The following is a 20,404-nucleotide window of genomic DNA, read 5'->3' on the forward strand; positions in this document are numbered from 1 at the left end:
TAATATCAAAGTGTGTGTGTGTGGTATTTTTGGAACAGCCTCTCAGGTAAACTCCCCGTAGCCTTTCTCTGACTCTTCACCTTATCTAACATTTCCAAGTCTTTGAAATGATGCAGTGTATCACTGAAATAGCATTTGATTGAACTTAATAGAAGAGAAGAATCTGCTCTGGCCTAAAACCCTAGAAATGGCAGTTTCAGGTTTAAGGGGAAGCTGCAAAGCAAAGATTGTTTCTTTTAGGGTTTTTTATGGCTAAATAGAGGGTTTAAATAGGAGCATTGTGTGCTAGTTTTTTAAAATTTTGAAAGTTTTTGAAACTGGTAAGGGGTCTAAATCATGGCATAGAGATTGAACTGGAGCTGAAGCAGTTGCTCCTTCAGCCCTGAGCCTGGAATTGCACTTGGAGCACGGTGGCTGATCCAGATGCAGATGCATTCTTGCAGCTGTTGCTGCTTTGCAGCAAAGGTTCAGTTCTAACATTCCTGACAGCCAGGCTGTTTTCAGTTGCCTTACTCATCTCCAAGTCTTCCTCAGCTCAGACATTTCCTGTAAGAGGTGAAAATCAGAATCTGGAAGTCTCCAAGAGATAAGGATGGAGAGGAGTTGCAGCCAATTGATGCATTCAAGTTTCATCTACTGTACAGACACTTTTAGTGTTGCTTCATTACCTTGGTTTTAGTGTCAAATATTTCTCTTTTTGTCTCTGTTAATTTATTGATATTTTAAAAATTTAAATTACTTTGTTTCCCCTCTAATTTAACGTTGATGTAGTATGTATAGTATGTGTTTAGGTGTTTTAAATATTTATAGCATGTGAGTCTGTTGTCTTCAGTGAAATTGTGGGGGGTGAATTCTGTTCACTGTGCCAGTGGTGGGAAAAATAATTTTGACAAACATGACTTTGTTTCTCAGCAGAGCACTGAACACCTTTGGTCATGCACCCAACACAGGCACAGGAGTCCTTGCTAGGAATGGTCAGGCAGCAGATTTTCCAGCTGGATTATTTTCATCCTCCACATCTGAAATGAATCCACTTCTGGCTCTGTTTGTGTCTGGGTGCTTTGGAAATGAGTGGTGAGAGCATTGCACAGATGAATGTCACGCTGAGGAGAGGACAGAAATCAAATTGCATCTTCATAAAAATGGGGCTGTGAGATGATTAAATGAACTAATTTTGAAGTTCCATCTCAGACTATAAATTTATTTTTTATTAGAGTTATCTGCCTCACTTTCAAATTAAGCTGCTGGAAGGTTCAATTTGCAAGATGCAATTCAGTGGCTTTTTTTAGTGCCATGGGAAGGATTTCTATACTCACAGCTTCTCAGAAGATGCTAATTTGCTTCATGTAGAAGTCCTTTTTTATTTAATTTTTTTTAAAGATTACTGGAAGTTTAGGTTGTGATTATGTTGTCATTTTCCAAATATACTGGGAAAATAGCTGTGAAATATTATTTTTTTTATTATCTCAATCAAGGGATAGTATTTTTAAATTCAGCAGAAATCTTCTGTGGCAAACAAAAGTTTTGCTATTATCTACTGTTAATTTTTTTATTAAATGTTACCAGTTTCTACAGTCTTTATTTGTTTTTGGGGAGTTTGTTTTTAGGCTTTTTATCACTCAGAAATATGTTTCTACTACTTGGAATTCTGACATGGCTCAGAGTCAGAGTGCCAAGGGGCAGTTCTGGATATTTGTCACAAGTCTTTGACAGGAAGAAGGGTACAGAGTATTGAGGCACAGAGAATTGCAGGAGACAGAGAATTCCCAGTGGCATTGTTCCCTCCCTCTCATGTGGACACTTTATGTGTGAGAACCCTAAATTTCAGTTTATCTCTTCTGAAAAAAGACACTTCCAAGGCCTGGATGTGATATGAGATGGAAACATTCATTGTGCAAATTCAACATGGAGATTTTTTGCTATTTATCATGGTGGTGTTCCCAAGTGCTGTGATTATCAAGGCAGTAACTCCAGGAGTCAGGAAGTCTGAAATTTCAGTCTGATCTTACTTCACATCAGGGTCTGAAGTTGACAGAACTTCTAAGTGAGGTTGGTGCTTTAAAAAATATTTCTTATGAAGCAGTATGTGAGCACAGGTATCTGCCTTCAGACTTCACAAAAAAAAAGACCCTTCTAAAAATTTTCCAATTCATCTGTTTTAGATCCTTTAATAAGAGGAGGTGGAGGTTTTGGAAGGCTTTTTTGTTGTTGTTTTAGCACATGTTTGGTTCTGTTTTTTTGAAGCACCTGCTGAAACTTTTGCCTGACTTGGCCCTTATTTTATTGTTTGGTTTAGAAAAGTTTCTTCTTCCCTTCCATAGCTTTGCAGAATACAGCACATCCTTCCCCTGGTGTCATTCAAGATAAAAGTCAGATTTTAATCCAAGTTTATCCAAATGTTATCTTTAGTATTCCCTATACAGTGAGTGCTGTTGTATGTATGGGGCTGTGGTCAGGCCAGAGCTGGGGAGGCTGCAGCTGCTCAGGTTTTACTGATGTCTCCATCAAAGCAAACAGCCCTCTTTTGGGGTGGTGGGGGAGTGTCCCATTTCCACTGCAGAGAAATGTGTTCTCCTGCCTTCTGAGCTGATGGAAATGTGTTCTCCTGCCTTCTGAGCTGATGTCTTACTTCCAGTTGGTATTTCCATTATTGCCTGTGCTTTGCAGAGGTTCTGCTTCTAAAGATGTTTCTGCACATAAGCAAAGACATTTAATACTGAAGTTATGGTTTTGGAAGGGGATAGGTCTTCAGAATTAAAATTTAGTAAGTGTAGGACCAGGTGCTGTTGTGTTCAGAGAAAGAAACTAAAAGTCTGAAAGTTGTGGTCGATGGGAACAAAGAGAGGAAACCTGCTGGAGATGGGTCAGAACAATGGAGTATTTAATGCTAGTAATTCTCTTTACAATGCACACTTTTAAATACGGAGTGTAACCTTCTTGCTTTGGCTTTGCTGCTCCCTGGAGGCCGCTCCTCTGAGCCTGAGGTCCCCCACACCCAGCCCAAAGGGGTTCTCTGCAGACCTGGGGCCATGATCAGCCCTCCTCTGAGTTCAGGTCATGTCAGTCTGTGTCACTGTTGTCTGTCTGAGGTGTTCCAGCCACAGGGAGTTAATCTGATGGGATATACTTTGTTTGCTCAGCTTTTCAGTTGTTTTCCCTGTGACATTGTTTTCTAGACAGGTGAAATGTTTGTTTGTGGATGCAGCTTCCCTGAGCTGATCACAGGATGGGCAGGCTCTGCTCCAGGAGGGCCCAGGAGGCTCCCTGTGGACAGACCTGTAGGTGGGTTGGTAACCAGCAGCTTTATTGTCTGAGAGCTTGTGGGAAGTGCTGAGTGGATGCACGTTGCATTAGATGATGTTTAGAGTAGGGGTTCAGAGAGACACCCATGTTTGGAAGGAGGGGATTGGGGAAGGCTCCAGCTGCCTGTGTGTGAGGCCTGAGCTGCAGCCCAGGGGGCTGGGACAGAGCAGTCCTGACTCTCTGTTCTGACTTCCATTTGTGAATTTGTAAGATGAGGATAGCAATTTTGTAATTCAAAGCTTTGGCTTCTTTCTGATGGTCATTACTGGAGATCCTTCCATGAAAAGGTGAAATAAATTCAAGTGGCTCCTCATAAAGATGAACTCAAATCTTGCTGTGCATATGCCAGTCATTCTCAGTGTTACACAGACCACGTGAACCAAGCAATCAAATGCTTAATAAACCAAGTCATTACTTTTATGGTAAATTGAAAAAAGTTCTTCTGGGATTTCAACTGTAAATGAATCCTTGAAAATCAATAATTAGATTAGTAAAGGATGACGTTTTAATATGCTGGCAGGAATATAGAGGGATTTGTCAGGGGAAGCAAAACCAGACTTTGCACTAAAGTGGCTTAAGTATATTTATAGTGCTAGTGATTCTGTGTGTGTGTGGGATCTTTGGACTATTTTAATATAATGTAAGACTTTGAGCTTTAGCAAACTCAAGTTGCTCGTTTTATGAAGTTACATTAGTACCACACTGTGAAATATTTTTACATATTAGCATTACTGAGTATGAGAAGTATTTCATAAAAACATTTTTTAAAACGTTTCCTGTAGATGCTGTTGAATGAATTGATGTTTAGTGTACAAAGAAATAAAACCTGAGGGCTGTAAGGTACCTGTATGTTTCTGATCACCTCGCTTTTTGAGGGGTTAGGTATTTCTTGAGGTTAAATTGTCATTAAAACCTACTAAAAATACTGGTGCATTTAATCCTTTCAGAGAACAGAAAGCAGCATTACCTCCAGCCACGCTTTTGAACTGTCTGAAAGGATTTGCAATCGTTGTATTGTCTTGACAGACTCATGTCTTTGGAAATGCTGTACAGCACAGTCTTTTGCAAGTTCTTATGCTGATACATTTTTCTCCATATGTAACCTTTGAAATCTAGTTTCTATCGTAATTCTAGCATGTAAACACTAGATTCAATTTTGTATTCCTCTAATGAATGCAACAGGATGGAAACACGTTTGCAATTGCTAATGATGAGCTTTTTTACTGTTCTTAATACTCGTGGGTATGTCTTTTCTTCAGGGATTTCAGAATTGTATTCGTACCTTTTTAAATTGTTTTTTCACATGCTGTTTACAATGAAACCACGAGCATGGGAGGCTGTGCGTGCATGTGCTTTTAGGTTGCTTTGCTGAATGAAATGCAGTGGAGTGATCTTACTTTAAAGCCTCTCTGTTGTCCAGAGAGGCTGTGGCTGCCCCTGGTTCCCTGGCAGTGCCCAGGGCCAGGCTGGACAGGGCTTGGAGCAGCCTGGGAGAGTGGGAGGTGTCCCTGCCATGGCAGGGGTGGCACTGGATGGGCTTTCAGGTCCATTCCAACCCAAACCATTCCATGGCTCTGTGATGCTCGTTTTTCCTTGTGTCCCCCTGTCTCCTTGCACCTTTCACAGTAGCTGGTACAGCAGAAGCCACCAGTGGGGTTTTTCTGGTGTGTCCTGTGGAGATCTGACATTGTCAGAGGTTGTTTTAAGGAGTTTTGTTTGGGAGACAATCCAGCTCCTTACACAAGCAGTGTTCCAACTGATAGTTTTTTCCTGAATGTCAGTGGAAAGGCCAAGAGTAGATGAAATCACAGTGAGAATGTGTATGTGTGTGTTCGTAAGAACTTTGTGCACCTTTTAATGCTGGAAATCGTTTTGTATTAAAAGACGAGGAAGAGCTGTGAGTGTGGAGCCCCTGGCAGGCAGAGCTGTGGGGAACCCTGCCCCAAAGCAGATTAGAAAAGCAGACAGGTGAGTCAGAGGCAGGCTGGCCCTCGAGACTCTGCTTCTGCTTTAGTTCTGCCACAGTGGGACTGTCTGGGAGGTTCCTCGATGCTCCTGGGCTCTGCTCTGCCTCACACAGGGGAAGGGTTCTCATGCACCAGGCAGCTGAGGGACAGCTGTGCTGGGGCTCCAGAATTGCCTGTTTTGTGCCAACTCAGAGCTGTTGTTGAAGTACAGGGGAGAGGGGTTCTTCCACCCCGTGGTTTGAATAGACATTTCTGTAGCTAATTTTTCAACTAAGACTAATAATAAGAAAAACTACAGTTGAGCCAAAAATGACAGATGTTACTGACTTAAAATGATACTTGCATATTTTTAATTATTAAATGGAATTAGATAAATCGGAAGCATGTAAATATCTGATTCTAAATCTTTGCATAATTATTTCCAAGAGGTAATTTTGCTAAGAGCTGTTAAAACTCCAGGAAATGTATTATTCCCTTTTGAGATGGTGTGTACCCCAGCTGTGTCATACATCTCTTGGCTTGTTTCCTTTTTGCTGTAGATGTACATACATATATATATTGGTGTGCTGTGCAGTTGTACAGTCACTGCCATGCTAAATTGATTGCTTTCCAATGAGTATATCTGTGTGTTTTACATGTGTGTGTATGTATCCCCAAACAAGCAGTTTAACAGGGCAGTGGTTGTACGCTCACAGAGTTTAGGGCTTTGTACAATATGTAATTTTAAGAATGTCAATGTGGTTCTTAGCGGATTTTATAAACACTTTTCTGAATCTGTTATCAGCACTTCCCATCCTACCAGAAACTGCACATTTTTCAGTGATTGTTCCACTGGTTACATTTTTGTCTGCCATTTGTTCTGGATTGATGTAATCTTGATACTACTAAAATTTCAAGGGCTGTTGACGCATTTCACATAGCCTGGGATTGCCTGTTCTCCAAATATATGGATCATGCATCAACAGTACTAAGTAGCCTTACTGTTTTGCCTAAAAGCCTAGCTAATTTATTTAAAATTCTCTCTTTAAAGAGAGGTCTCTGGAAGGGGTGGCATATTTTAGGATGCTCCTTCTCTTTAAAGGGAAACTGGGAATTGACTAGCAGTACTTGTTGATCAGTGATATTATTGTAGCCAAAGGATGCATGGGTGGTTTAATAGGAAGTTTTTGCTTCAAGTTTCTTGATGAAATGTAGTGTTCTACAGAGCTGTGTGAAGAGTGTAGTTTTTTATTCTGAAATGCACTTGTACACTTTATTTGAAAGGTCTGAATGGATCATAAATACATTTAAGAAATAAATGATAATGTCACATGTTTTCACGGCTTGTCTCGGATGCCTTTTCTGTTCCTGTGCTGCTAAGGTGTGGTCCTTGGCTCTGGGTGGGGCTTTTCCCCTTATCTGCGTTGCTCTAAACAGTCTTGGAGGGATGCAGGGCAGGAGCAGCTCCAGCCTGCCCGCTGTTTGTGCTGTATCCATACATGCTGCAGGGCACTGCAGGCAAACTCCTCGCTTTGATTTTCCTGTGGGAAACTGGAGCCCTAAAAGGAAACGAACAGAGCGAAAGGGCTGCATATCACAAGGGATTCACTTTTATTTTTAGAATTGCACTATATTGCCATATTTGGCCTGAAACTATGCTGTATCAATGCACTATTGTATCCAATTGCAGTGTCTTACCAGTCCAAATTTGTCTAAATTATTCAGGTTTTTTCTACAAATACTTTTTATCTGTGAATGTTCTGGACGAGTGCTGACTCCAGGTAACACCTCCTGCAGGCAGCATTCCTTGTGGGAAGTTAACAAGTACATTGCTCTGGAACTGTGGTTTGTGTCACTTCCTTGAGGTCTCAGTAACAGGTGTAATTCCTCCTACCAAAGCCTTCTCCAGTGGTTTGGACAAAGACAAATGCAGGAAGTGCAGTCTGTGTAAAAATGAATGTAAATATTGCTTAATAAAAGTAATTATGGGAATGCCATCAGACTGCAAAATAGACCTGATGGCACAGGATCCTGCTAACACTAAAAATAGCTGTCAAAAGATCATTTAATGTATTTGAATGTACTTAAAATGTACAGATCTGCTCAAAATAACTTCTCCCCATCGTGTAATACTACCCCTGCTGCTGCCCTGAAAGCTGCACAGAATTTTGGCTCTCTCTGCGTGTTGGATCTGCTGGAATCTGTCCCTGGCTTGGTGCACTCCAGGGTGGCTTGTCCATGCCTTGCAGCAACACACCACGTGCTGCTCCCACCCTGGCAGAGCAAGGAAAATTCCAGTGTGGCCTGAGACTCCAGACCCTTCCCACAGTAATCTCTGACCATGTGGCAGAATTCCTGCAGTCACTGGGACCCTCCCAAGGAGTAACTGGAATGTGGAAATGGATGTGGCAAGAGTGAGAGTCAGGCACAGTTTGGGCTGGTGGTGGGTGTGTCAGATAACTCAGCAGTGAGCAAAATTCCACAGTTGGAATCATTCTGGGCTTGGGGCAGGGGGAATTTAAAGTTTGGTCCCCTTGAATTTCTCCATTTTGGTGGTGGTTCTGAAGCCAGCCTGGGTCCATGTCAGGGCTGTTTTATACCCCAGGGGATTTTCTCCAGGAGCTGATCTTTGGGTGATGAGCCATTTCCAGCAGGCAGCTTTCTCCCTTCTCTGGAGGTTTCTTGTTTCATTTTTTTCATCACAAATCTTGTCCTTTAGCAATTCTTTGCTGCAGCTTCTTCGTCCTCTTGGGTTTATGTAGTGGATTAGGAGGAATAAACCTGAGCTGCTGAAAACTGCAAGTAGATCAGCCCCAGGAAGAGAGAACTCCAGCTTTTCCATGTCTTTAATTGTGCCTTAAGCTACAGAAAAAGCTCCTAAAGTAACACAGTCTCAGTCTGAATATGTTGATCAAGGCTGTAACTGCATGACACGGTTTGCAGATCCTAGGGTGCTCCCTGCAAGATCATGAAAATGCATGGAAAATATCTTTTAAATATATCAGGTTTAAGAGATGGGAACCAATATGCTTTTATATGCAGCCTGACAGGATAAATGGGCTTTTCCCAGCTGGACTGCATCCTGGTTTCCATAATTACTCACGTAGTTTCTGTTTAAATCAACTGGAGAGGAAGGTTTCAATATAAGTCCCTTAATATTTTAAAGTGTATAAAAGAGGGGAGGAAGGGCATATTCTGAGTCTGAGCATCTACATTTTCCTGCTTTCCTTCAGAGCAGCAAACTGTTATGAGAATTTTAATCTTCACTACACTTGCCTCAGTTCTCATGGCTGGTTTCCACTCTGTTTTCTTTATTACTTTCTTTTTCTTCCTGTCATTCTTAGCTTTCTATTTTTCAATCCCAGTTTGTGAAGGGTGTGGGTTCAGAAGGGTTTCCTTCAGTTCCCAGTCCCCTGAAAGCATGAGAAATTGCCCATTGAGCCAATTCTCACAGCAAGGTATAAAAATAGGAGTAAAGAAAAGGTTACACAATGCTTGGATTGCAGCAGTTTGTACTAATGGGGAGATTTCAAAGCCATGGTTTGAAAAACATTTTTTAAACCTTATCATTTCCGTTGATTTTTCTCTTCCCAAGCTGTGTTTCAGCTGCAGGAACTCACGTTGGATTGCTGGAGGAATTGTGCTGAGGCACAGGAGTCAAGAGCTGAGCAAGTCACGCAAAGCCAGAGGGGCCACTAATTAGTTCTCTTTAGCCATAATGAGTGATTCCTTTGAGAATCCTCTCCTAAGAGTTTCCAACCAGATGCTTTTGTCTCTGCTGTTAAATACGTGGATTAGAAGGCAAGTGGATTTGAGATGATTTTGCCATTGCAGCAGAGCAGGTGACTCTCAGGAAAGGCACTTGTGTAGGACCACAGATGCTGCTGGCAGTGGCCACAGCCTGTGCTCCTGTCTTGCAAACTTGTGAGAAACTAAAAGTTATCACCAAGTCTGTATTCACATGTTGAAAGTTTGCAGAATGGTTTCTGAGCTTTGTCTTTCCCTGCTTGCAAACAGCCAGCCATTAGCATAATTGTCTTTGACTTAAAAGGTGTTTATTTATATGAAATTTATTAAGCATTGGATTTTGTTTGTTTCTAATTTCCTTATAATGAGATAGACCTCTTTACCAGTTAATTATTATCAAATTGGAATGCTGAACAGTACTTTTGATATAATTTCCAAAACAATCTGCTCTTGATTTTAATAGCAGCATAATGCTTTCTTTCCTAATGAAATGTCTGTGTTAAGCCCCAGAGAGGAGCATTAACCTTGGATTAAAATCAGAAGAGAAATGAAGCACACTGAAAATGAAGCACACTGTGGTAATTTTGTTGTTGTTGTTTGAAAAATAATTTTGGGAAGAAAAAGAACTACAAGCTGTATTGAATGTTCCTTGCATTGATTACATTGTGTGCTTTTTTTACCATCTTTTACTTCTAACCTTTTTCCATTTGCCAAGCAGAAACATGAGTTTTTGGACAGAGTAAACCCCTTTATTTACTGTTCAGCTTTCCAAATGTCTAAGGCATCTGAAACTGATGGTGTCAGGGTGATGTAGAGAACAAAGTTCCATCTTCCTCATGCTGAAATCCCAGCTCGTGCAGGACCTGTCCCTGCAGTCCCTCGTGTTTTCCTGTGTGACGCTCCCCAGGGCTCATACTCATCTGCTTTCTCTAATTGAGTTCTGGGGGGATGAGTGGTTCCTCAAGCTGAACCTCAGGGACAGCATTTGGGACAGCTGCTGCTTACTCCTGCAGTGGTGAGATTGCAGGAGTGTGCCTGGGCAGTGCTGGCATCCAGGGATCTCTGAGGGATGGCTGCATCTGCACTGCCCTGGCCTGGAGCACAAATGGGGTGTGTGGGTGTGTGTTTGTGTGGGTGTGTGTGAGCTCCTTCTGCCACTCCCTGACCTCCCCAGATGTGCTGAGGTACCCAGATCTATCCCAGCTCTGATCTGCAGCTGCCAGCTCTGCTGGGGCACACTGGGTCTTGTTAAATTTAGAGCAGTGCACAGAACCCAGTGCTAATCTCCCAAGTCTCAATCCTAGCATATTGTAGTTCATGTTCTTTTGATGTGGTTTAATTTGCATGTTATTTTCTTTTTCTGATAGGAGTCTCCACAAGACAGTGCCATCACCCGGGACATCAATCGAACGTTCCCTGCCCATGATTATTTCAAAGACACTGGGGGAGATGGCCAGGACTCCCTGTACAAAATATGCAAGGTATTCTTTCAGCTCTTCTGGGCTGATTTGGTAACTTGGATACAGCATCCCCAGCAGTGTGACTGCTGGCTGAGAAGAAGGGGCTGTGTTAGCATTGTCTGTCATGCAGACAGCCTCTGGCATCAGGCTCAGGCTCCTCTCCATGGGCTGGCTCTGGTTATTCACACAGGAGCCCTGAAGCTCTCCCAGATTTCTCTGCACTGAAGTGTTTGGTGCAAAGACTTGACATCATTCCTGACCTGTCAGCCTGGATCAAGCTGGACAAATTATGTAACTGGAGATGACTGTGTACCTCCAGAGAGGTTATAAAGCCATAGGCATGCACTGAAGCTGATTATTAAAAGGTGGAAATCAGCAAAAATGGACAGCTCCGTGCATTCAGGTATCTCAGCTGGAATGGTTTAAGCTTCCAGCACTTTCTTTGAATTCCTAGGGCTTCTCCCTCTTCCTAACATCCCTGTGGGACCTGTTTAGAGATAAAAGCACTCAGATAAGTGCTTGCAGCAACGTTGGTGCATCACTGGAACCAGCCACTGCCTCTGTGTATCCCAGTTTGGTTGTCATACAGATTTTCCCTTTGTTGGAATGACAATGGCTGCACTCCGTCCATGGGAATTGTATGAGCTGTGTTCAATGCATTGTTCTGTTTTAATTGTGTTTGTTACCTTGAGACAGGTACCAGTAAAGTCTTGATTCCTCTTTTAGGCCTACTCTGTGTATGATGAGGAGATTGGCTATTGCCAAGGCCAGTCCTTCCTGGCTGCTGTGCTGCTGTTACATGTGAGTGCTGCCTTTACCCTCAGCTACGTTAGAATTAAGAATAAATACTGCTCCACGTGTCTAGAACAGACTTCTGAGCTAATGGGGTTGCAGAGCACACATCCCTTCTACGTTGGTCAGTAATAAAGTGGTTTTACACAGGGAGGAGTACATTGTTTCAGACTTGCTGTGGTGTTTGTAAGGACTCAGTGTCCATGCCCTTGTGTTCCTGCGCTGGGACCCCTTCCATTCAGGCTTGCACTCATGAGCAGTAGTAGGCATGGAATTTGTGTGTAAGACAACACTGTAAATGTTTTTGTTACATGGTTTCAAGGTCAGATTTTAGCTTTTTATAAGATGTTTCTGTTGGAATCAGTCAGAAATACAGATGGTGTTTGCCTTGTCCTGTATACACAGAGCAGGATTTAGGACCTTGAAGGGGTGTCAGTTCTCTGGGGCTCAGGGCAGGCTGTGCTGCCTGTGGGCTCTTGTCCTGGAGGTCTTTGTGCTTCTTGGTTTGAGAGGTTAGGGAAGGATACAATAATACCTTCATATTTTTAAAAGAAACTGTATTATGCTTTTTTAAACTTAATTGCTGTTGATAGAAGTGATCTCATCAGTGTAATATCCTTTAATTGCTGGTGTGTTCAGAAGCTAGAGAGAGATTTATGGTTCTCAGGAGCAAAAGTTTTCGATTCACTCACGCTTGGGAAATACAAGAGCATTACAAATCTGTATTTGTGTGTTTATAGACTGCTCTGTTTCAAAGTAATGTCTGCTTTTTGTCAGTGTTTCTGTTGCAAGGGTGGTTGGAACTGCAGAGTTCCTGAGCCCAGCAGTGCTTTGGGGTTTCTTTTCCCCAGCTGTTGCTGCCATCGAGGGCTGAGCATGAAGAGTTCTCTGCAGTTTTTGGTGGAAGAGGAAGTCTGGCCTTCAGGGGAGGATTTTCCACACTGTTGTAAAGTCAGGGGAGGATACAGAGGAGATTGTAAACTCCATTCTTGTGAAACAAAAGCCAAGTGATTAATGATAACAACCTTTTAGTTCTATGTAACTGTAATCTGAAATATTTCCTAGATGAGCAATTAATTCTTTATTTCCTCACTGAATGAGATAGGGAAGGGCAACTCTTCCTGCTATGAGAACTGAACCCTTTCACTGGAACAGATGTGCTTGCTTGTAGATCCTCATTGTCACGGCTCCCTTGCCCTAGAGAGATTCACTCTCATGACTGAGCCCTGTGTTATTCCAGAGTTCTCTCTTTCACAGTGCTTGTGGCTTCTGGGAATAATGTATGCATGTAAGGAAAAGCTAAATTTCAAATAAGTTTCTTTTCTTCTCAAAGATTCTCTTTGAAGTCAGCCTTTGGAGTGTGGCTGCTAGGAAAAATAAATAATAAAAACAAATGTTGCAGAAAAGGAAATTAAGTTTCTGTGAGTCCTTCACTACCAGTTTGGAATGTTTCAGCAAAGTTTTCTGTTTTAATAAACTCCATCTGCAGATTAATAATAGAATACTTGAGATGGATGTTCTGTTCTTTATAGAAACCAGCAATTGACCTGAAGTCAGACTTTTCTACAGAAATATTAAAACTGAATTTTAAGGGCAGGGAAAAATGTCAAAACACTGATGAGCTTTGAGTTTTCCTTCAGTTTTTGGCAGAAAAGGGAGATTGAACCTTCCCAAACTGGTGCTGAGTTGTGAGGTGTGGAACTTCTGTTAGCAATTACTGGTCTCTCTTAATCATGTCATCTAATAAACATCAAATGTAATAATGTCATTGAAAAAGGGAAATATATATAGTTAAGAGTAAGGGAAAGATCCTGTTTAATATCCTTCAGTAATACTGCTTCTGCCTTTTTTTATGTGGGTGACAAAGGGTTAGGCTGCTCAGAATCTGTAAGATTCAGATTTTGATGAGTTCTGGAGCCTGAACCTTTCACCTGACTTTTCACCTGATGTGAAAGGTTTTAATGCTGGCTGCTAAATCCACTTTCCTGTCTCACAGATGCCTGAGGAGCAAGCTTTCAGTGTTCTGGTCAAAATCATGTTTGATTATGGACTCAGGGAACTTTTCAAACAGAACTTTGAAGATTTGCACTGCAAGTTCTATCAGCTGGAGCGCCTCATGCAGGTGGGGCTCACTGGGGGTGAACAGACCCGAGCCTGCAGTTCTGCCCTGGCTCTTCCTGTGGCATGAAGGGTGTTTGTGAGCTGTGAGTAAGCTGTGAGGAGGGTGAATGGTGTTTGTGAGCTGAGAGCAAGGGTGAATGGTGTTTGTGAGCTGTGAGCAAGGGTGAATGGTGTTGGTGAGCTGTGAGTAAGGGTGAATGGTGTTTGTGAGCTGTGAGCAAGGGTGAATGGTGTTGGTGAGCTGTGAGTAAGGGTGAATGGTGTTGGTGAGCTGTGAGGACCATGCCAGGTGTTGTAGCAGGGGTCTCAGGAGCAGGGTGGTGCTGCTGAAGGCAGATGTTCCTGGCAGCTGGAGTGGCTCTGGTGGCAGCACAGCCACTGCTGGGCCCTGCTGAGGCAATCCCAGGCTCCTGCTGGGCATCCAGCCCAGGACAAGCCTTTGGCATCCTTAGGAGGCCCCAAGGCCCATTCCTGTCCCACCTGGTGCATGCAGGGCCCTGCACTGATGGTCACTCTGCCCAGCTTCCTTCTCTAGCCTGGGGCTTCAGCTACAGTTCCAAAATAGCCTAAATTAACTTCCAGTGCTTCTGTGTGTTTTACCTTTAGGAATACATTCCTGATCTGTATAACCACTTTCTGGACATCAGCCTTGAAGCACACATGTATGCTTCCCAGTGGTTCCTGACCCTGTTCACTGCAAAATTCCCTCTCTACATGGTCTTCCACATTATTGACTTACTCCTATGTGAGGTATGTGTTAGAACTGGAGACTTGCACAGCTCCCAGCTTTTGACAGTTTGTCACTATCTTGGTTCATGTCCTCGTTACTATCTGTTCTCTCAGAGCAAGACGTGTGATATTTTTATGTGGAAGTGTTACATTTCTGCAATGATAAAGATTCTCATCATTTTAAAGAAACAAATTAAGAATCAATAGCTATATAAAAGGTTATTATCTCCTATTCCCTATGGCACTGGTGAATCTGTGTAAGAAGATTCTGTACAGCCTGATGAGAGCTGATTTACAGATATGTGGGCTCCTCTCTTCTGAAGTCATGTAATACACAATGATGACTTTTTATTTTCCTATAATATTATTGCATGGAGGCCATTGTGTATAAAATGGCCCAACTGACTCTCATGCTGGTAATCTAACAAGCTTGAAGATCTTTCTCCTGGAAAACTTGAAGTCTCTCTATATTTCACAACTTATATTTAGAGAGCAAAATTCTTTGTATTGAGACATTGTCTGTAATCCGGTATAGAACAGTGGGTAAGCAGTGTAATTACAGTCAGCACTTGTTGCCATCAGTGAGCAAATCCCATTTTGTACTGAAGCATCCTTGAGTTATTTAATGATTTGCTGGGTAACTTTATGCATCCATTCATGTTGGATCTGCACTTGTTCCTGTGAAGTGGCTGATTTCCTGCCTTTCCCTTACTGAAGGCTTTCAGCATTCACAAACCTCCTGGTCAATGTTTTTGCCCTTTCCCTGTGTCTGCTACTTGCTTTGTCCATGTGCCAGTGGAATAGAAAGCAGCAGATGGTATGGAGAAAATCAATTCTGTTTGTTTAGAAACACATTTTCATTTTAATAAACAGTAAATGTGCTCATAGAGAAGTTTTAAGGGGTTTTTCATCATTTTAAAGTAATGGTGAAAGAATAACTCGGTGGGAAGAAGAAAAGAAGGATCTTGAAATAAGATGAGCAATGTGTCATGATTATGAGTGGGACCCCTGAAGAAGGTGTGAGCTACTCCTGAGTACAGAACTGTTTGTATTTTATTTAATTGGATAGTATGAATAGAACTCTTCTGAGGAGTAGAGGCAGAATAGATGCCATGGGACTCTGTCACAAAGTGAGTCACTTTCTTTTCATTGCATGAATTATCCCAGTTTGTGAAGACCAGAATTTAATACATTGGTGTATAAATTACTGCATTTGAATCAGTGATTTTAGAAGTCACTGTATGAAAATTAAATTATCTTGAGCTGACCAACTCCTCATTAAGAAATGAAATGAAGTGCACAACATAATTTTGTTTCAGACTGCTAAGGAGACAGTAAAACCAGTGTTGATTGTTTTGCTCTCTATTATGACTCTCCAGTAAAGATATTTTGCCAGTTGTTTGCAAAGTTGTTCTTGTGCCTTTGATTTACATAGCACCTGGTTACACATGTATCCTGGTTCTCCTTTTCACAGAAACTAGGCAAACAACAAACCCCACCAAATAAATTCCTATCCAAGCTTGTAAATACCGAGAAATTAAATTATTTTGTCATTATTTTTTCTTTCCAGGGAATAAGTGTTATCTTCAACGTTGCACTGGGATTGTTAAAAGTGAGTATACAATGTTACACTGTGGTTTGTCCATCTTCATGCCCCATATTAAAATTAGATGCCTGTTACAAAAATATGCTGTTTTTTTGAGAAGCTAACAACGGCCTGTGGCACACGTGCTGTAATCTGGCATGTCCTGTGCAGCACAGTGCTTTTTTGGGGGGTGGAATAGAAGGTTGCAGAAATAGAAACAAACACTCTTTGCTGAAGGTTAGGGAGCAGCAATGTTACTGCAGCTTCCCAAAGCTGTTGTGGCTTTGTTGTTCCTGGGTTTCAATAACTGTAAAAAATTGGCATTTCCTGGTGTTTCTTGCCTTGTCTCCAGACGACCAAGGATGATTTGCTGCTGACTGACTTTGAGGGGGCTCTGAAGTTCTTCCGAGTGCAGCTGCCCAAGCGGTACCGCTCCGAGGAGAACGCCAAGAAGCTGATGGAGCTGGCCTGCAACATGAAGGTGAGCTGGGAGGGGCTGGGAGGGGCCCCTGCAGCAGCTCCTGCCTCCAGATCCAAGGGCAAGTGCTGCTTCATTGGCTGTGGTCATGGAGAGTAATTTTGAGCCAAATACACTGACATGGTTCAAAGTGTCCCTAGAGGAATTCTCTGTACTGTCAGTGTGGAAATACCCAGCTTCCCTGGTGTGTTAACATTCCAGGCATTTTGTGATCAGGTGTAGGAGCAGTGTTGATACCAGTATTCTACACAGAATTCAAGCTCCTCTTGTGTGAAACTAATGTAGCAATTACAGAATAATCAAGAATAAAGCTATTTTATCTCTCTAATCATTTAGCATTAGCCACAGATTAAATGTTCCACATGCATCTGGTTCACATCATCCTAATGAGTGCATTTGTGCATTTGCCTTTTATGTTTTCAAATGACAACTTGTTCCTCTTCCCACTCTGCCAGAATTCCCAGTGTTCCCAGGGCTGTGTGGAGTGGCACAAGCAGGCTCTGAGGGGACATGGCAGGGCTGCCCCTGCTGTCCTGGGGTGCTTTGGGGCAATAAAGGGGAGCTTGTGAAGGAAACACTGCTGGGCTCGGCTCAGAACACTTCTGTGTCACCTCCTTGATGCGGGTGCTGCACATAATTGCTTTCCTTGACCTAAAATACAAGTCCTTTGCTGTCAGTAGAGATCGCCAGCTCTGAATTTGGAAGTGTTTCTCTGAGCAGAAAAGGGCCTGATATCAAAATAAATAATGTATAGGAAGGGAGAAGTAGCCTGGCTAAGGCATTGTGATGAGAACAGCATTCTGCTGGAAAGGAGGTCAGGAAGTCATCAGCTGGAGACAGCACCAGATTCTTAAAGTCACTCCTCAGTGTTGCCATCAAGGCATAGAATCACAGAAAGGTTTGGGCTGGAAGGGACCTCAAAGCCCATCTCATTTACCCCTGCCATGGGCAGGAACACCTTCCACATCCCAGGCTGCTCCAAGCCACATCCAGCCTGGCCTTGGGCACTGCCAGGGATGGGGAGTTCACCTCTCTGGGCAACAGATGTTAACAGAGCTGCTGCTGTCTCCTGAAAAAATGTGGTGGGACATCAGTGTTCATTTCTGCAAACCCAGAATCCTTGCTGACTTCCCCAGGCCTCCTGTGCCCAGAATTTATGACAATGACAGATCTGCTCGAGATCACCTAAAAAAGACAAAACTGGCTTAATGCACTTGAAAAGTAGAAGATGAAAACACAGTGGTAGTGGTGTGCCTGCCTTCCTTTCCTGTGGCAGGGTGGATGCCTCATTTGTCAGGATCTAACTTTACATTGCAGGAGGTTTGGGGGGTGAAACCCCCAAATTTGGGCAGTTGGAGCAGGGGCAGAGCAGTGAAATAATCTCCTCAAGTTACAGGCTCCATTGTCAGTGAAGGGTTAATTCTCTAGGTGGGTGTCTGGGGTGCAGCCATACCTCCTGCAGTTGTGGTGTGAGCCCAGGTAATGTTGGCATCTCCGGGGAAATGTTCCCGAGTGCAGAGAGGCGTTTCTGGCTGCTCTCACTAGAGGGAGCTTGGCCACCGCGTTCTGCAGCTCCTGCCCAGGGAGGTTTCAGTGAGGAAAGCAGACTGCAGGGAAACCAAACACGTTTTCCATTCTGCCTGTCATGTATGCATGTAAAATTCAACCTGTTTCTCAGAAGGGGTTTTTTAAAGAGGAAATCCTAGCTATAGCTTTTAAATATATTTGGTTTACTGAGATAAAAATAAATGTTTGGGCGCAACTTTAATGCTAGAGATTTTATTTAGATGCATAATACCTTACATGTGAAATGCTCACAGTGATCTTGGTGTGGTGTTGCTAAACCATTCTGGCACAGGTGACACCAGGAAAATGCTGGTCAGGATCTGTTACAGCTTCCCTTGTGTTCCCTGTCCCTGCAGCACTTGAACTCTGGGCCCATCATACTGAATCCAGCATCACCTGTGTGTCCCTTTCCACAGAAGGGCAGTCTGGGGCCCTGTGAGAGGGCTCTGCTGGTGCTGTGGGTCAGAGCAGGGACACAGCCCTTGTGCTCTGAGGTGCACCTGCTGGCCCAGACACCGCGGCACCTCGGGCAGGGCTTGAGTGACACTGGCAGAAATGTCAGCTGAGCCTGCACTTGCCCTTTCAGCATTTACAGTCTCATGTAAAGTAAACCCAATGCTTCTGTGTGATTATAAATGTTACAGCTGAGAAAGCAGCTGAAGAAGGCTCAGCATCAGGCCAGTCCCAAAATGAACCACATCTCCTGGGGTTCTGTTGTGCAGAAGCTGTGCAGTGTGTGGAGCACCAGGGAGCTGTGCAGCACCAAGGGGGAGCTCGGGCAGGATGCTCTGGGTGCCTTTTGAAACTTTCCCTGCATCCCACAGGAAGAGGCTGCTGTCATTCTATTGAGTGGAACTGGTTTTGGCCACACCTGAGGCCCTCAGAACTGGTGAAGCCAGGAGCTGTGCTTTGGGGGAGGCAGGAGTTCCCTGAAGCTTGTTCCATAACCCTGTGTGTGTGTTGTGTTCTTTTACGATGTTCTGGGCAGGAACTAATGGGCTGCTTTAATTTAGATTAGCCAGAAGAAGCTGAAGAAATATGAAAAGGAATATCATACCATGAGAGAGCAGCAGGCTCAACAGGAGGATCCTATAGAAAGATTTGAGGTAATGCTTTACGTTCTCCAGTCTGGTTTAACAAACAGGAAGTTGCTACTTTTGACTCCTTTTTGAGCTGGTTTTGTTTTCTGACCAATTTGGATGCAACAGCTCCATGAACGTGAAGGGGATGTCTCTATTGGCAATGCTGATCAGGATGGGGTTGTTGTGAGCCCAGCTGTGCAAGAAAAGGAATAGGATGAATTTTTATTTGGGCTTATAGAACTGGTTCAGTAGAGCCTGTTTAACATGCTGATTGCACCACAAGCCATGAACAGAAAGGAAATACCTGACTGATTCTAACTCTGCCTTCCATGTTTATCCTCCCCCTTTTACTCCTCTTCCTAATTTCAAATGATGTATACTGCACTAAGCATATAATCTTATAAATAGTTTATTTATCAAATAAACATAATACAGGGATAAATGACATTCAAGTTATGCATGCATACACAAAGCACAATAATGCACACAGAGACATAGAAACAATAAATTCATGTATTTTAATCAGAGAAGTAAACTTTCCTTAGTATCCATCTGTGTGCTGGGAGTTGTAACAGGAGAGAGAAAATAGAGTATTTTTTCTAGGATTCTCCTCTCTTACCTGTTCCTAGCATGCAAATTTCAATTTGAACCAAGAAAAGCAGTACTTGTAGGAGAGTCCTGGCAAGGCATTGATGGCACAATGATACCCCTACTACTACATCAGTGTGTGGGCACAGGGGCTGTGTGTGGGCACAGGGGGCTGTGTGTGGGCACAGGGGCTGTGTGTGAGTGTGTGGGCACAGGGGGCTGTGTGCGAGTCCATCCCAGTGTGAGTGTGTGGGCACAGGGGCTGTGTATGAGTGTGTGGGCACAGGGGCTGTGTGTGGGCACAGGGGCTGTGTGTGGGCACAGGGGCTGTGTGTGAGTGTGTGGGCACAGGGGGCTGTGTGTGGGCACAGGGGCTGTGTATGAGTGTGTGGGCACAGGGGCTGTGTGTGAGTGTGTGGGCACAGGGGCTGTGTGTGAGTGTGTGGGCACAGGGGCTGTGTGTGGGCACAGGGGCTGTGTGTGGGCACAGGGGCTGTGTGTGGGCACAGGGGGCTGTGTGTGTGACACCCCTGCAGCCCTGTCCCTCACAGCCCCTCTGTTCCCCAGCGCGAGAACCGGCGCCTGCAGGAGGCCAACATGAGACTGGAGCAGGAGAACGACGACCTGGCCCACGAGCTGGTCACCAGCAAGATTGCACTGAGGAAGGACTTGGACAATGTAAGTCATGTCCTGGGCTGTCTACAGGGGCTAACTCCTTGTTCCTTCTCTCCCTGGAGAGGAGAGACATGGAGTGCTTTTTTTGTGTGGGACAGGATTCCTTCCTCCACATCCCCATTGCACCCTGCCAATGTGTAGGCCTGTGACAGAGGTCCATGGGAAACAGGAGTGCTGGCTGAAATATTCATTATTCTAAAAGCATTCAGACTGCAGGGAAAGGAGAGCCTGTACTTGAGTAGTTGCTTTCTTTTCTCTAAGGAAGTCTAGCAGGAGCTGTGGCAAGTCTTTGAACCATCACAGAAATCATAACATGGATGCTAGCTTGTGTT

At 43.5% G+C, this 20,404-nt stretch overlaps 1 protein-coding gene across 3 annotated transcripts in view; it reads left to right on the plus strand.

Annotated features, from left to right (window-relative positions):
* RABGAP1 (RAB GTPase activating protein 1) overlaps window positions 1-20,404 on the plus strand; it is a 60,691-nt gene that overhangs the window by 33,227 nt on the left and 7,060 nt on the right. For all 3 annotated transcript variants that reach the window (XM_058038150.1, XM_058038149.1, XM_058038151.1), the window contains 8 exons: window positions 10,364-10,477; window positions 11,183-11,257; window positions 13,245-13,370; window positions 13,976-14,119; window positions 15,669-15,710; window positions 16,036-16,164; window positions 18,741-18,833; window positions 19,965-20,075. In XM_058038150.1, the coding sequence (XP_057894133.1) occupies window positions 10,364-10,477; window positions 11,183-11,257; window positions 13,245-13,370; window positions 13,976-14,119; window positions 15,669-15,710; window positions 16,036-16,164; window positions 18,741-18,833; window positions 19,965-20,075 (834 nt within the window). The remainder of the gene's footprint in view (window positions 1-10,363; window positions 10,478-11,182; window positions 11,258-13,244; window positions 13,371-13,975; window positions 14,120-15,668; window positions 15,711-16,035; window positions 16,165-18,740; window positions 18,834-19,964; window positions 20,076-20,404) is intronic.

Source organism: Melospiza georgiana, chromosome 20, assembly GCF_028018845.1.
Source record: "Melospiza georgiana isolate bMelGeo1 chromosome 20, bMelGeo1.pri, whole genome shotgun sequence".
In the NCBI taxonomy this organism is placed as follows: Eukaryota; Metazoa; Chordata; class Aves; order Passeriformes; family Passerellidae; genus Melospiza; species Melospiza georgiana.